The 13,193-nt window shown below is 38.3% G+C and overlaps 1 protein-coding gene across 4 annotated transcripts in view; it reads right to left on the reverse strand.

The window, feature by feature from the left end:
• Positions 1 to 7,328, reverse strand: part of LOC135216046 (long-chain-fatty-acid--CoA ligase ACSBG2-like) — a 22,765-nt gene extending 15,437 nt beyond the window's left edge. Inside the window, exons 1-5 of one of the 4 annotated variants that reach the window (XM_064251012.1) lie at positions 7,182 to 7,328; positions 6,262 to 6,504; positions 3,907 to 4,005; positions 2,583 to 2,695; positions 2,027 to 2,202 (exon numbers count right to left, since the gene is read on the reverse strand). In XM_064251012.1, the coding sequence (XP_064107082.1) occupies positions 2,027 to 2,202; positions 2,583 to 2,627 (221 nt within the window). In that variant the 5' untranslated portion in view covers positions 2,628 to 2,695; positions 3,907 to 4,005; positions 6,262 to 6,504; positions 7,182 to 7,328. Of the gene's footprint in view, positions 1 to 2,026; positions 2,203 to 2,582; positions 2,696 to 3,594; positions 3,672 to 3,906; positions 4,006 to 6,154; positions 6,176 to 6,261; positions 6,505 to 7,181 lie in introns of those variants that run through there. The other 3 variants (XM_064251014.1, XM_064251013.1, XM_064251015.1) reach the window with 3 other exon arrangements.
• Positions 7,329 to 13,193: the final 5,865 nt, after the last annotated feature.

Genomic DNA, 13,193 nt, shown 5'->3' on the forward strand with positions numbered 1-13,193 from the left:
GGCCTTCTACACAACTAGCCTACTTCCAGCATTGCCCTTCTTAACAAGCATCTAGACTTACTTCAAAGCATTGGCCTTCTTACAGCACAGACCTACTTTCCAAGCATTGCCCTTCCTTAACAACACTAGACGCCTTACTTCCCAAGCAATTGCCCTTCTTAAACAAGCAACTAACCTATTCAACCATTGACCCTTCCTTTAACAGCAACGAAGACCTACGTCCAAGCATTGCCCTTATTAACCAACACCCTAGACCTTACTTCCAAGCATTGCCCTTCTTAACAGCCACTAGCCTTACTTCCAGCATTGCCTTCTTAAACATCTAGACCTTACTTCCAGCTTGCCAACTTCTAACAGCACTTAAACCTTACTTCAATTCATTGCCCTTCCTTAACCAACACTTAAAGGAATTTACTTCAAGCATTGGCCCCTTCTTAACAGCACTAGCCTTCTTTCCAAAGGCATTCCCTTTTCATTAAACCGCACTTAGACTAGAACCTCTTCCCAAGGCCTTTTGCCTTCTTAACAACAATAGACCTACTTCCAAGGCATTGCCCTCTTTAACAGCACTAGATTACTTCCAAGCATTGCCCTTCTTAACAACAACTAAGACCTACTTCCAAGACTACTTCCAAGCATTGCCTTCTTAACAAAACACTAGACTATTCCAAGCATTAGCCCTTCTTAAACAACACTAGACCTACTTCCATTAAGCATTGCCTTCTTAACAGCACTAGACCTTACTTCCACGCATTGCCCTCAAGCATTGCCCCCTTCTTTTAACAGCATAGACTACTTCCAAGCATTGCCCTTCACTTTAACAAACACTAGAGACCTACTTCAAGCTTGCCTTCTTAAAACACTATAGACCTATCTGCTCCAACATTGCCCTTCTTAACACACTAGACTTACTTCCAAGACATTCCCTCAAGCATCTCGCCCTTGCTTAAAGCACTAGAACTTCTCGCAAGCTTGCCCTGCTTAACAACACTAGACCTACTTCCAAGCATTGCCCTTCTTAACAACACTAGACCTACTTCCAAGCATTGCCCTCTTAAGCACTAGAATACTTTCCAAGCAATTGCCCTTCTTACCGCACTAGACTACTTCCGCATTGCCCTTCTTAACAAACACTGACCCTATTCCAAGCATTGCCCTTCTAACAGACTAGACTTACTTACTTCCAAAGCATTGCCCTTCTTAAAAACACTAGACCTACTTCAAGCATTGCCCTTTAACAGCACTAGACCATAGCTTCCAAGCATATGCCTCTTAACAACAACTAGACCTAGTTCAAGCATGTGCCCTTGCTGTAACGCACTAGACCTATTCTTCCAAGGCATTGGCCCTTGTCTTAACAGCACTAAGACCTACTTCAAGCATGATGCCCTTCTTAATGCGCATCACGACCTACTACTTCCAAGCATTGCCCTTCTTAACAGCACTAGACCTACTTTCCAAGGCATTGCCTTCTTAACAGCACAGACCTAGCTTCCTTATATTATGTCCGCACCCTTCTCACAGCAGCATAGAACCCTACTTCCAAGCTATTGCCGCTTTCTTAACAATCACTAACTTACCTTCCAGAGCATTGCCCTTCTTAAACAAGCCTAGAATTACTTGTCCAGAGCAATTTGCCCTTCTTAAACAAGTCACTGAGACCTAACCCTTACCAAGCATTGGCCGCTTCTTAACCAAGCACTAGAAGCCCTTACTTCAAGCATTGCCTTACTTAAAAACACTAAGAACCTAACTTCCAAGCCAAATTGCCCTTCTAAAACACTTAGACCCTTACTTCCACAAGCATTGCACTCTTAACAACCTAGAAACCTACTTCCAAGCCAATGCCCTTCTATTAACACAACTTACCCTTACTTCCAAGCAATGCCTCCCTTAACAGCAATAACTCTTCAAGCATTGCCCTTCCTTAAACAGCACTAGACCCTACTCAAGCATTGCCCCTTACCTCCTTAACAGCACTAGACTTACTTCCAAGCATTGCCCTTCTTAACAACACTAGACCTACTTCCAAGCATTGCCCTTCTTAACAGCCAGAGCAGGTTGCTTAGGATGCGCGGTGGCGACTCTTTTGAACATTGTGTAGACCGATATTGGTTCATCCGAAGCCATTCCATGTCTAGTCACATGCAGTTGGACCGGATGGTCCGCCTCCCAGACTTTCTTGGATGTGGCCGGCAGGAGCTTCAAAACGAACAGAATACACGGCTCGTTAGTTACTTAAAATCTACAGATAACTTTTTTTTTTTTTTTTTCTGTTGAGTATTTGATGTTCGAAAGGAGGTACTTTTAATCCCAGGGTTGTTCGATATTTACGTATAACTATTATTTTGAATAAGGTTCTTTATTTACGAGAATATAAAGTGTGAAACTATACGTATAAAGAATGAAAAAAAAAAGAAAAAAAAGAGCAGCAGTGTAATCTTATTTAGTTTTCAGCACAATTTCAGTCACTTAGCAATTTGGGCGTGCAATGACTTTTAGTCATTTGACTTAGAAACGAAAGTATCTAAAATGGGAATTACGAAAGCAGAGATTACGAGAGCAGAGATTACACTCCCTACCTGATCTGGTCCATCTCTTGGCTCTGGTTGAGCTGGTTCACCCATGGCTGGACCTTGAAATTCTATTCCTCGCTTCAGGCAGAGTGCAGCGTCAGTCTGACTGTTCGTGCTCGCTGTAAAGTTATTAATGTGTTTTATAAAGCAGCAGCTATTTTAACAAGTACATTCTTGAGTATTATGTTATTTGATAGTTATGGACGAGAATTAGCCTTATATTACACATGTATTGGAATAAATTTGTTGTGGGTTGTAGAAGATTGCCTTAATATGTCTTATGTTGCTACTCCTGTTTATAATATCATTATTGGTAATGTAAGGAAATTATTAAGAATGCCTAATTTTCCATACGTCAAAATTAAGAATATTCATCAGTATTCGATGCCAACCCATAAGCCCATTGTAATTGAGAGGTACCCGTTGCATAACTAGGGTAATATATGGAGTAACCTTGTACGCAAATTCGTTGACTCCTATCAAAGAAGTATTATGTATAGATTTTTGTATGAATCTTTGGCTACTAAGGAAAGACTGAAGATATTGAACATTGCTGATAATAATTTTTGCAATAAATGTATGAAAAATGAAAATCATCTGCATATTGTCTATTTTTGTAAAGTGGTTCCAGAATTTAATTGAAGAGGTATGTGATATAAAAGTTCAGTATCCAATAAAAGTATTGATGTTGGATTTTGATTATTAAGAAAAGAAGAAGAAAAATACATTAAGTATACTTATTATTGAGTGTGTAAATTGTTTGTGGTACATTAGAGAAGAGGTGCTATCAAGTCAAATAATTTCAATATTAAAATGTAAAATAAAATACACAAAATGGGTATTATCAAATGCATATGAACGTGAAAAACATTTCACAAGTAGGTATGTGGATAATATTTGAATTCATATAATTAATGTAATTAGTATGTAATATTATTGATATATCATGAAAAGTTTGTGAATAATTAATTGATATTTGTAATAAAATTTTAATTAAAAAAAAAAGATGCAATCAGACTTCACTAGTGTTCGATGCAGATCGTCAGTTGTTTTTCGCTTCCTGCGTCCGAAACACACGAACAATATTATGAATTAAAAGATCCTCATAATAGTACGAATCTTCAAATGGAGAAACAAATTGATAATGGGAACCGATCAGATTCCCGTAAGTTATCCTTATAGTTTTAAATTAAGATATATGTACATTTACATAACAGTGGATTTGTTTCTTCAATATTATGAATTATTTGCGATTTCATGAAAATGAACAATAGTTTCTTAATAGGAGGAGACCAAAGATATAACTATCAAACAAACGTATTACACTCACCTTTTAAAAGTTGCACAGACCCGGAGCTTGTACCTTCAGCGGAGAAAAGGGAGACACTGGTTGACTTTATCAATCTGAGGCCACAGAGGACACTTCAACCTGCGTGATAAAAATTCGTTATACTAAGGAAGGAAGATATACTTATCACTTCTGAAGGTCATCTTATTCTTAAGACTGCTATAATGTTATCTATGTGAAGCTGATTAATGAGTCATTATTTTTATTTATTTATTCTTTTTTTTTTGCTCTATGACAAAGAACAATCTTGAATCAATGCCGCAGTTCTGATTAAAATAAAATTTACCTTTCTAAACAACAACAACAACAATAAAAACAACAACAAAATAGTTTGTAGGCAGTAAGCGAAAATATTCTCTCGATGATGAATGGAAGTCATTTTACATTTCCCTCCGACTACGATGATGGTCGCTAAACGTTAAATTTATTATAGAAGATTCACGTCAACCGTGCATACGCTGACTAGGCCAGTCCCTTTCGACGCTCCTGATTGGCTGTTGATAAGTCAATCACAGTGTTGGAATACAGGGTTGCCGTTTTGAGGAATTTCGCCTACTAGTGTGGCTTTCTGGTGACATCTGGCAGCCCTCCGTGGCTTTTCCGACCACAGGCCACAGAACTGAAGATTAAAATTCTTCACTTTGCCTTTTTGTTTTATTATGAAAATAAAGTTATAAAACATATCCTGCTTATTTATAGAAATGAATTTTATTGAAATCTTCATTTTTTTTCTTCGTCAAAAATCTTTATGCTAAGCTAGTGACGTGTAGTTTTTTTATTGTCAAGGAAAATAATTCTACATCGGAAAATATGCATTCTAACCATTAAATCATAAATAACGTAAAAAATCAAAAGAGCTGCGTATGGTATCACTCTTAAAAGCCAAAGTTGTGAAGAAAAAAGAGGCATCGCTGTATAATTAACTCGGAAACGTACAGTTTCTCTCGAGAGTTCACATAGTTAGGATGTATGTTCCACCTCTCATGAGGGATACGTTTGAAAGACTTATCCCTCACGAGAGGTGGAACATAGATCCTACCCATGTGAACTCTCTCGAGAGAGTGAGAGTTTCCAGCCCTGTGATTGGGTTATCAACAGCCAATCAGGAGCGTCGTAAGGGACTGGCCTAGGCATCAAATGCACGGTTGATGTGATTCTACTATAGGATAAGTTTCACGAAAGGCCAAATTACAGTGTACAGGATATAGCTCTTGGCAGGTGCGGATGAAGGACACCAAATATAATCTTTGATAGAAAGAGGGAATCTCTCTTTCTCTCATATATATATATATATATATATATATATATATATATATATATATATATATATATATATATATATATATATATATATATATATATATATATATATATATATATATATATATATATATATATATATATATAATATATATATATATATATATACATTCATACACACACAATCTCTCTCTCTCTCTCTCTCTCTCTCTCTCTCTCTCTCTCTCTCTCTCTCTATCTATATATATATAATATATATATATATATATATATATATATATATATATATATATATATCCATATTTTCGTGATTCGGTCATACATACATACATACATTAAATACGTATAAAGAGATACGACGGCAGTGCAGGTCTGACTGATGAAAATATAAAAGATAAAATTCAAATGGCACAAAATGCGCAAGATGAGAACTTCAGCTGGGTAGCAGGAAATAATAATAGTAATAAAAAAAGAAAAAAGAAGAACGCGATAGAAGCTTCGAGAAATCACCACGGAAAACAAGCAACAGAACGATGAACAAGAACTGTATACGCAGAAATTTTAGTTAGTTAGTTATTTTATTGACAAAATTATACAATTATTTTTACAAATTTGTCCACAAAGAGACATAGTGCAAATAAACAAAGTGGACAGTAATCTCTTCTATTCTTGCAGGTACATGGCCTACAGAGAAAAAATACATTAAAATACAACTTCGCGCAAATTACATAAGCCCATAAGACAATAAAAAACGTAAAAAAGGAACTTACTACAGAGAAAAAACGTAGTCACTTCACTATCCAGCATCAAGTCCCAACATACATAATGCTTGAAATAAAGGAAAAGTACATTTGAAGAGAAACATAAATGACCTATTTTGAAGTCTTGTTTTCACGACAGCAAATGAAAAATCAACGGAACTGATATTTCCTTGGCTGCGTCAGGAGGAGGCCTAAGTCCTTAAACTTACCGGCACTCTAGAATATTGCTCTCAAAATAACGTCATAACGCAGTGCGACGTCTACAAGGGTAAAGGTTTCCAAATGACGACAAAGAATGCCATTTTCTACCACTTACTTCTTCTTCCCAGCTTTATCCATATTCGGGGTCGCCGTTTTTAAATAGTCTCTTCCTGCTACCTCTGTCCTGTGTTTCAGCAAGGCCACCGAGAGAGAGAGAGAGGCTTCGGTTTCAACAGTATACAAACGTTTCTCTCCGTTTCAGACATTCTCTCACGCAATGGCGTGTCAAGGAATATCACGACTTATTAACTTGCGCTTGATGTATTGTTTTATGTATTTCTCTTTGTAGGCCAAGCACCTGCAAGAACAGAAGAGATTACTGTCCACTTTCTATATTTTGTATTATGTCTCTTTGTGGACAAATTTGTACTATTAATTGTATATTTTTTGCCAGTAAAATAACTAAAGAACTATCAATCTCTCAGACTCGTTTTTTACATCTGTTCATTTTATAGCTGTGATTAACAGAAATTACGTAAAATCTGAAAGTATACATTTTTCCTTTTTAATCTATTTATGCTGTTGTGTGTTTGGTTACACACTTTCGTATTAAATATCATTTTTGTTAAGTTGTCTTCATCCAGCAGGCAGGCAGCTGTGTCCATTCCATCCCCAGATTAATGCCACCTCTCGCAGGACAAATGATCGTACCCCCTTTTTTTTATCTGCTGATAATAGTTTCTGAAGCATTACAGATGAAAAATAAACTCTGCAAAAATCACTCCAACATTCACTTTACACGCAGTTTGAATCTATCTACTAACATTTCTTTTTATGCTGATTTAGTGAGCTATCAATTCAACGTCGGCTGTTCATTCTTCAACCCCCCCCCCCCCCCTCCATACCGCACGTCCGTTACACTACGCTGATTTACCTACAAACATTGTCTCGACATTCAAGAATGTGATCTAAATCTTTATACTCTTACAGAGAGTGCATACTAAACTATATCGAAAAGAATTAGCGTAAGCTCACCTGTTGCCCTTTCTCTTCCGTTTTCCTTAAAAACTGCTGTCGTCGGTTGGTAGGTTACGACACCGGTCGGCTGTAAGGCTCATTTGATTCTGAAGCTGATCAACTTTGAAGCAGTAGGACTGGAATCCCTACCACACCCCTAGGGTGATGTGGCCTTGCTGGGATTGGGGAGGAAGTGTTTCTCCTTGTAATCTTAATATCTGTTGTATTTCGTATTTCGTGCTACTTGTATCATCTGATTTTTCCCCTTAACCATGCAAAAGCCTAAGATTTCAAATACTCTCAGAAACATCACCTACTTTCAAACGGGCTCTCTTGAGTTGCCGACAATGATGCTAACAACGACAAATAAGTAATTTGTAGAGTAATTTCGTAAACGTACAGTATTTTAAGAGTGATTTTTTTACAGTTATCTGTATTAATATGTAACTTTAAAATGCGGATTAGAATATGCCACATCCAATTATTTTTTTCGCTGTTAATGGAATATTTCTCATCTAATTACGAGTAACGGAATACGCCCTTTATTTTCATTGGCGTATTACAAACGAATTGGTGAATTGTTCAGTCAACTTTGATGTTATAGTAATCATGTTTTAATCTCAATCGTTTTCCGTACTTTCGCCTTCATTAACCTTAGTTATTATTTGACTTGTTCTTAAGGTCCGACCATAGCCTATGGAGGCCTGTAAATGTATGGAGGCCTGACGCTTCTAGAAGACAGGGACTGCACAAGCTAGAACGACTTTTTTCGAGTATAATTCCCTTATGGGAGAAATGAAGGAACGGAGCATAGAAGTAAGGAGAAAAACTTGATATAATGATGCATAAACTCGATCCACTTAGTTTCAAAGACATGTCTAAAATATATGGACTTTAAGGCGGGTACTTTTACTAGGGCCTTCAAAAAGTATTTGTAAGTCTTTGTAAATGGAGCACTGCCCTCAGTCGCTAATGAGCTAACTGTTCTTCTCTCCTTTCTAATTTTGCTTGCATGCTTTGAATGTTTTTCATACCTGCCTATATGTCCCTTTGCAGTATATATATTGTGGGGGAAGATTTCATTGAAAACTAAGGCGAAACTGGTAAGGGTTAATGTCCATTGTAACAATACACACTCACCCTACCCTTGCAGGGGCTGGTGTCAGCAAGTCAGACCCTAAGCAGTGTTGGTACCCATGTTACAATGGGGTGAGGGATTGGTGGGCGATATTTCGGGAGCAATCCAATGACTTACAAACGTGGGGGAAGTACTGAGATACCCTCCACGGTGCCTAATCTAAATTAGGCTGATTGTACCGTCCAAAGAGTAGGAGGTGGTGTCGCCATAATCCACGCAAATACACACGTGTATATGTTGCTTACCACTATTTGTACTACCATACCGTTGTGAAGTCCTTCAAAATGGTCGAACACGTCCTGAAGGTGAAGTATTTTCAAAAACAGGAAAATACGGTCTAGAAAAATAGAAATAGACTCAAGATAAGATGGTATTTCATAATAGAAATAGTAAAACAGGCTAGAGAAAAAGATGGCTATTTTCTAGAAATAAAGGAAAATTTTCTAGAATTGTTGGAACGACCTCAATAAAGAGAAGGAAATAAGTAGACTCCGAAAAAGAGAGTACTATATTGAGGACGCTTTTGTTTTCGGGATGATGGAGTACAAAACATTCGGTTCTCTGGGTTTTTATACACTATCTTCCATCTGGAGTAAACACTTAAGCTGTAATCAACTATAATCGTCTGTAATCGGTAGACGTTCTAATCGGCACTGAATTTCAATATGACCAAATCCAAGGCTTCTAAATTTCATGGTTATTGTCCTCTCAGTTTCCAAAGTTCAAACCAACCTTGTCCTACCTCGGAACTTTCGCTTCAGTATCGAGGGAAAACCATTAAAAAGAAGAAGAAGAAGAAGAAGAAGAAGAAGAAGAAGAAGAAGAAGAAGGAGAAGAAGAAGAAGAAGAAACCAGTATGAGCTGAAGTCTGTATTCGATGGTGTACTTCAAGTCAGCGTTAGTTTAAGGGATCGTAGTTTTCTGGCGGTTAATGCTTTAGAATGATGAGCACTTTTTCGAAATCTCCGGCACGCGCTTGAACGTTCAAGATGATTTACACAAGCCATTGGATAAACGCTTCTTTAAGAATCAGCATAAACTTTGGCTGACTCTACCGACAATCGTCACTTGTGATTTTGGTCAGTGGTAACACCAATCGTTGCCAAGTTCTGAGAGCCATGAGAAATTGTGTGACTTGCTGTATGTACAAGAAAATGTACATACACCCTTAGTCTTCTAGAGTTGAGTCCCATACCTGTTGGTTAAAATATTACCTACGTAGTCCACATCTCTTTGAAGAACAATAGTTACTTCATTACTGGGTGAGGGAGAAGACTTACTTGCAATAGGATTTGCTTCGTCTGTCAAGTTGAGAATTTTCCTTCTTTGAGGGTTAAGCTCCACTTTTTCACTTTCTACCAGCCCCGTTCTGAGTTGGCCGTTGTTGCCCGTTTCTTTATATTTAGCATAAAAGATGGGCTACGGAACAATAAATTTGATAATTGGGATAAAGTAACCATAAAATGACGTACTTCACAGTGTATTTATAGCAATGAAGACCTATATGTTTCCAAGTTCTAATCAATCAGGGTTTCGAAGCAAACTATTTTATTAAATTCTAATACAGTTAAAAACAAGACATTCGGTCATAGCTTTGTGAACTCCTCAGCAATCTAGAACACGTTGAGTAAGTTCTTAAATCAAACTAACGTTGTTCAGGAAGTTATTATCAGTTATGTTCGCACTATTTTTGTTTTCCTTAATAATCACCCACTCTGTTGGCTTCTTTGGTCTCGATTTGACCTGCTGCTTTTAAAATAAGGTATGGCTCTGTGGTTTGTTAAGAGATTCTAGACATTTTTACAGAATGCCTGAGGTTCCTAGACCGATGCTGATTGCAGTTCTAGACCGATATCCTTTCTAGACCGATATCTTTTCCAGACCGATATCTTTTCTAAACCGACACCTTTTGCCTCATTCTGTGTAATGAGGAAAAGAAGATGAAAAAAAAACGAACAAAGATTAATTTTTGGGTACGAATTTCTGGATCTTCTCCATTGCGATACGGGAAGCTTCAAAGACACCATCACTCCGTGAGATAGAGGAATAACGGCTTGTTATACAGGGCAGCTATTGGCTGAGCCTGACACGAATTGCAACGAGAGAGACGTTCGCAATAATTTCTCCGTAATGAGTGTATTTGATGTAATGGTTATATACTGCTCCTGAAATGAGCCTGCCTAACTGAGCAAGGAAAATCATCGCATTGCGTCTGCGGTGTGATATAGAACCTTCATAATTTTATCCTGGTGTAGATAATGGGAAGCTAGGAAGGAATTCTGAGGTGATGAGTTCAAGCACTATGGCAGACCGAAGCTCAGATGAGAGAGAAGGGTTGATTTTGGGGTTAACGTCACTGTCTGGTAAATACTAAACTTCGCTGAGAGTTGCGCCGAACCTTGGCAGTCTGGGCTAAGCGGCAATGGGAACCGAAAGTCAATAGGTTAGCTAATAGGTTGCTAAGCACAGTATATATAAAGATGGCTAGCCAGATACTTATATGATGGTGTTCTAATCCATCCACTTCACCCGATGAGTTTGTTAGCATTCCAGTCGTGGCATTCTTTTGAGATCTCCACTCTGGCTACTTGCCCGCCAAAGAAACCTAATTTATTGCGTGGCCCAATAGACGCTCGCAGGCAAACCAGATTTGTAAGAATTTATTATTATTATTATTATTATTATTATTATTATTTGGTATATCTGGTATTACGTGACGTTTCGACCTTCTCGCAGGTCATCCTCGGACGAGTCGTTTGAAGAGACTGTAGCAAGAAAGTCTGTGGGGCGGTATTTATAGCGGCTCGGACCTAGAGTTGCATTCTCATTGGTCGGGCCGGTCTTGGACGAAGTCGTGGATCTCGCCTCGAAGGTTGTTGTTGTTGTTGTTTAAGATTAAGCTGGCCTTGTGCCAGCACGGGCTCTTGCTCACAGAGCAGCCCGTAATATTCCTCGAAGGTCTCGGGGATTCTCTCGTGCGAGCGCCACAGTAGTGTGCCTGGGGATGAACGACAGGAATTCCGTCCGTAGCAGGAATCCTGCCATCCCGTGGGGGCTCCTGATTATCTGGTATTGTCGGGGGGTCGTTCGCTGCTCTCTGGGCGGCGGTGGGAAGGAGAAACGTTTCTGGGTGATGTTAAGATTTGGTTTCTCCTTGCCTATATGGAGGGCTTCTAAGAGGCGCAGACTTCGGGGATCCGTTGTCTGGTCTATTATTTCGATATTAGGAATAATATCAAATACCGCCCCACAGACTTTCTTGCTACAGTCTCTTCAAACGGCTCGTCCGAGGATGACCTGCGAGAAGGTCGAAACGTCACGTAATACCAGATATACCAGCTATACCAGCACCAATACCAGCCCTTAAACCGAAGAAGAACCCGGCCCCGAACTGAACTACGCCTACGGAATAATACCAGCACTGACGACGACCCCTGCTTGACCTGGACCTGATATCCTATTATTATTATTATTATTATTATTATTATTATTATTATTATTTTGGTCTATCCGGGTTGCATCCTGCCTCCTTAGGAGTCCATCACTTCTCTTACTCTGTGCACTGGTTCTAGGAGTACACTCTTCTGCTCGAGTGAGTCCTTGAGCTACTTCAGCATCTATAGATTTGCCAGGTTCCTTTTCAGGGATCTTGGGGTCGTGCCTAGTGTCCCTACGATTATGGGCACAATTTCCATATCCTTTTTATTTCTACTTTAAAGTTTTAATACTTACCATTTTTTTCTCTTTGTTTCTCATCTACTCTGGTGTCCCATGGTATTGCGACATCAATGTGTGATACTTTCTTCTTGATTTTGTCAATCAGCTGCAGGTCTGGTCTGTTACCACGTATCACCCTATCTGTTCTGATTCCATAGTCCCAGAGTATCTTTGCCTGATCATTTCCTTTCACTCCCTCAGTTTGGTGCTCGTACCCTAATTACTGCAATGTAGCTGGTGTTTCTTGCACAGTCCCGGTCATTCATTTGCTATGTGGTTTATGGTCTCGTTTTTCATATCGCACTTCCTGCATATGGGTGAGATGTTATTTCCATCTCTCGTTCTTTGAACATATCTGGTTCTTAGGGCCTGATCTTGTGCAGCTGTCAGCATTCCTTCTGTTTCCTTCTGAATTCTCCCTTCTGTAGCCATTACCATGCTTCATTGCTGGCCAGATTTTTCGTCTGTCTCAAGTTCTGTCCATGCATTGGTTTGTCGTTCCATTCCTCCGTTCTGTTTGTCATTTTCCTGTCTCTGTATATTTGTGGGTCTTCGTCTACTTTTATCAGTCCTTCTCATGCACTCCTTAGCCATTCGTTTTCAATGGTTTTCAGATATTGCTCCAGTGCTCCGCTCTCGATGTTGACGCAGTCCTCTATTATTATTATTATTATTATTATTATTATTATTATTATTATTATTATTATTATTATTATTATTATTATTATTATTATTATTATTATTATTATTATTATTGCTACCACTATCAAGGTGAAAAATATGAGGTTTAGTTAAGGAAAAATTAGGAAAAGTTAAATATCGAGTAGGTAACACGGAAATGATATCAAGTACAGCTTTAGCAAGAAAGAAATTCTGCAAATATATCATTGCGCACGAGAGACTTTCTAGGCGAATTTGATGTAAGAGATCTATAACGAATTGCAGTAGATATGATGATGATGATAATAACAACATTCGTTATTTAGAAATGATCAACACGAAACCCGAGGAACATACCTACTGTGGTTCAACATCGTTGTGAGAAATTTTACGTCAGACAAGAAATACCCTAAAGAAATGTATACGAAGAGGTAGATTAGGAAAACTTATTATGACTTTCCTGACACATGTTCAGAATAATAAGAAAGTTCACTGACTTTGAAATTGCCGACGCC

The sequence above is a fragment of the Macrobrachium nipponense genome, chromosome 6 (genome assembly GCF_015104395.2).
Source record: "Macrobrachium nipponense isolate FS-2020 chromosome 6, ASM1510439v2, whole genome shotgun sequence".
Classification (NCBI taxonomy): domain Eukaryota; kingdom Metazoa; phylum Arthropoda; class Malacostraca; order Decapoda; family Palaemonidae; genus Macrobrachium; species Macrobrachium nipponense.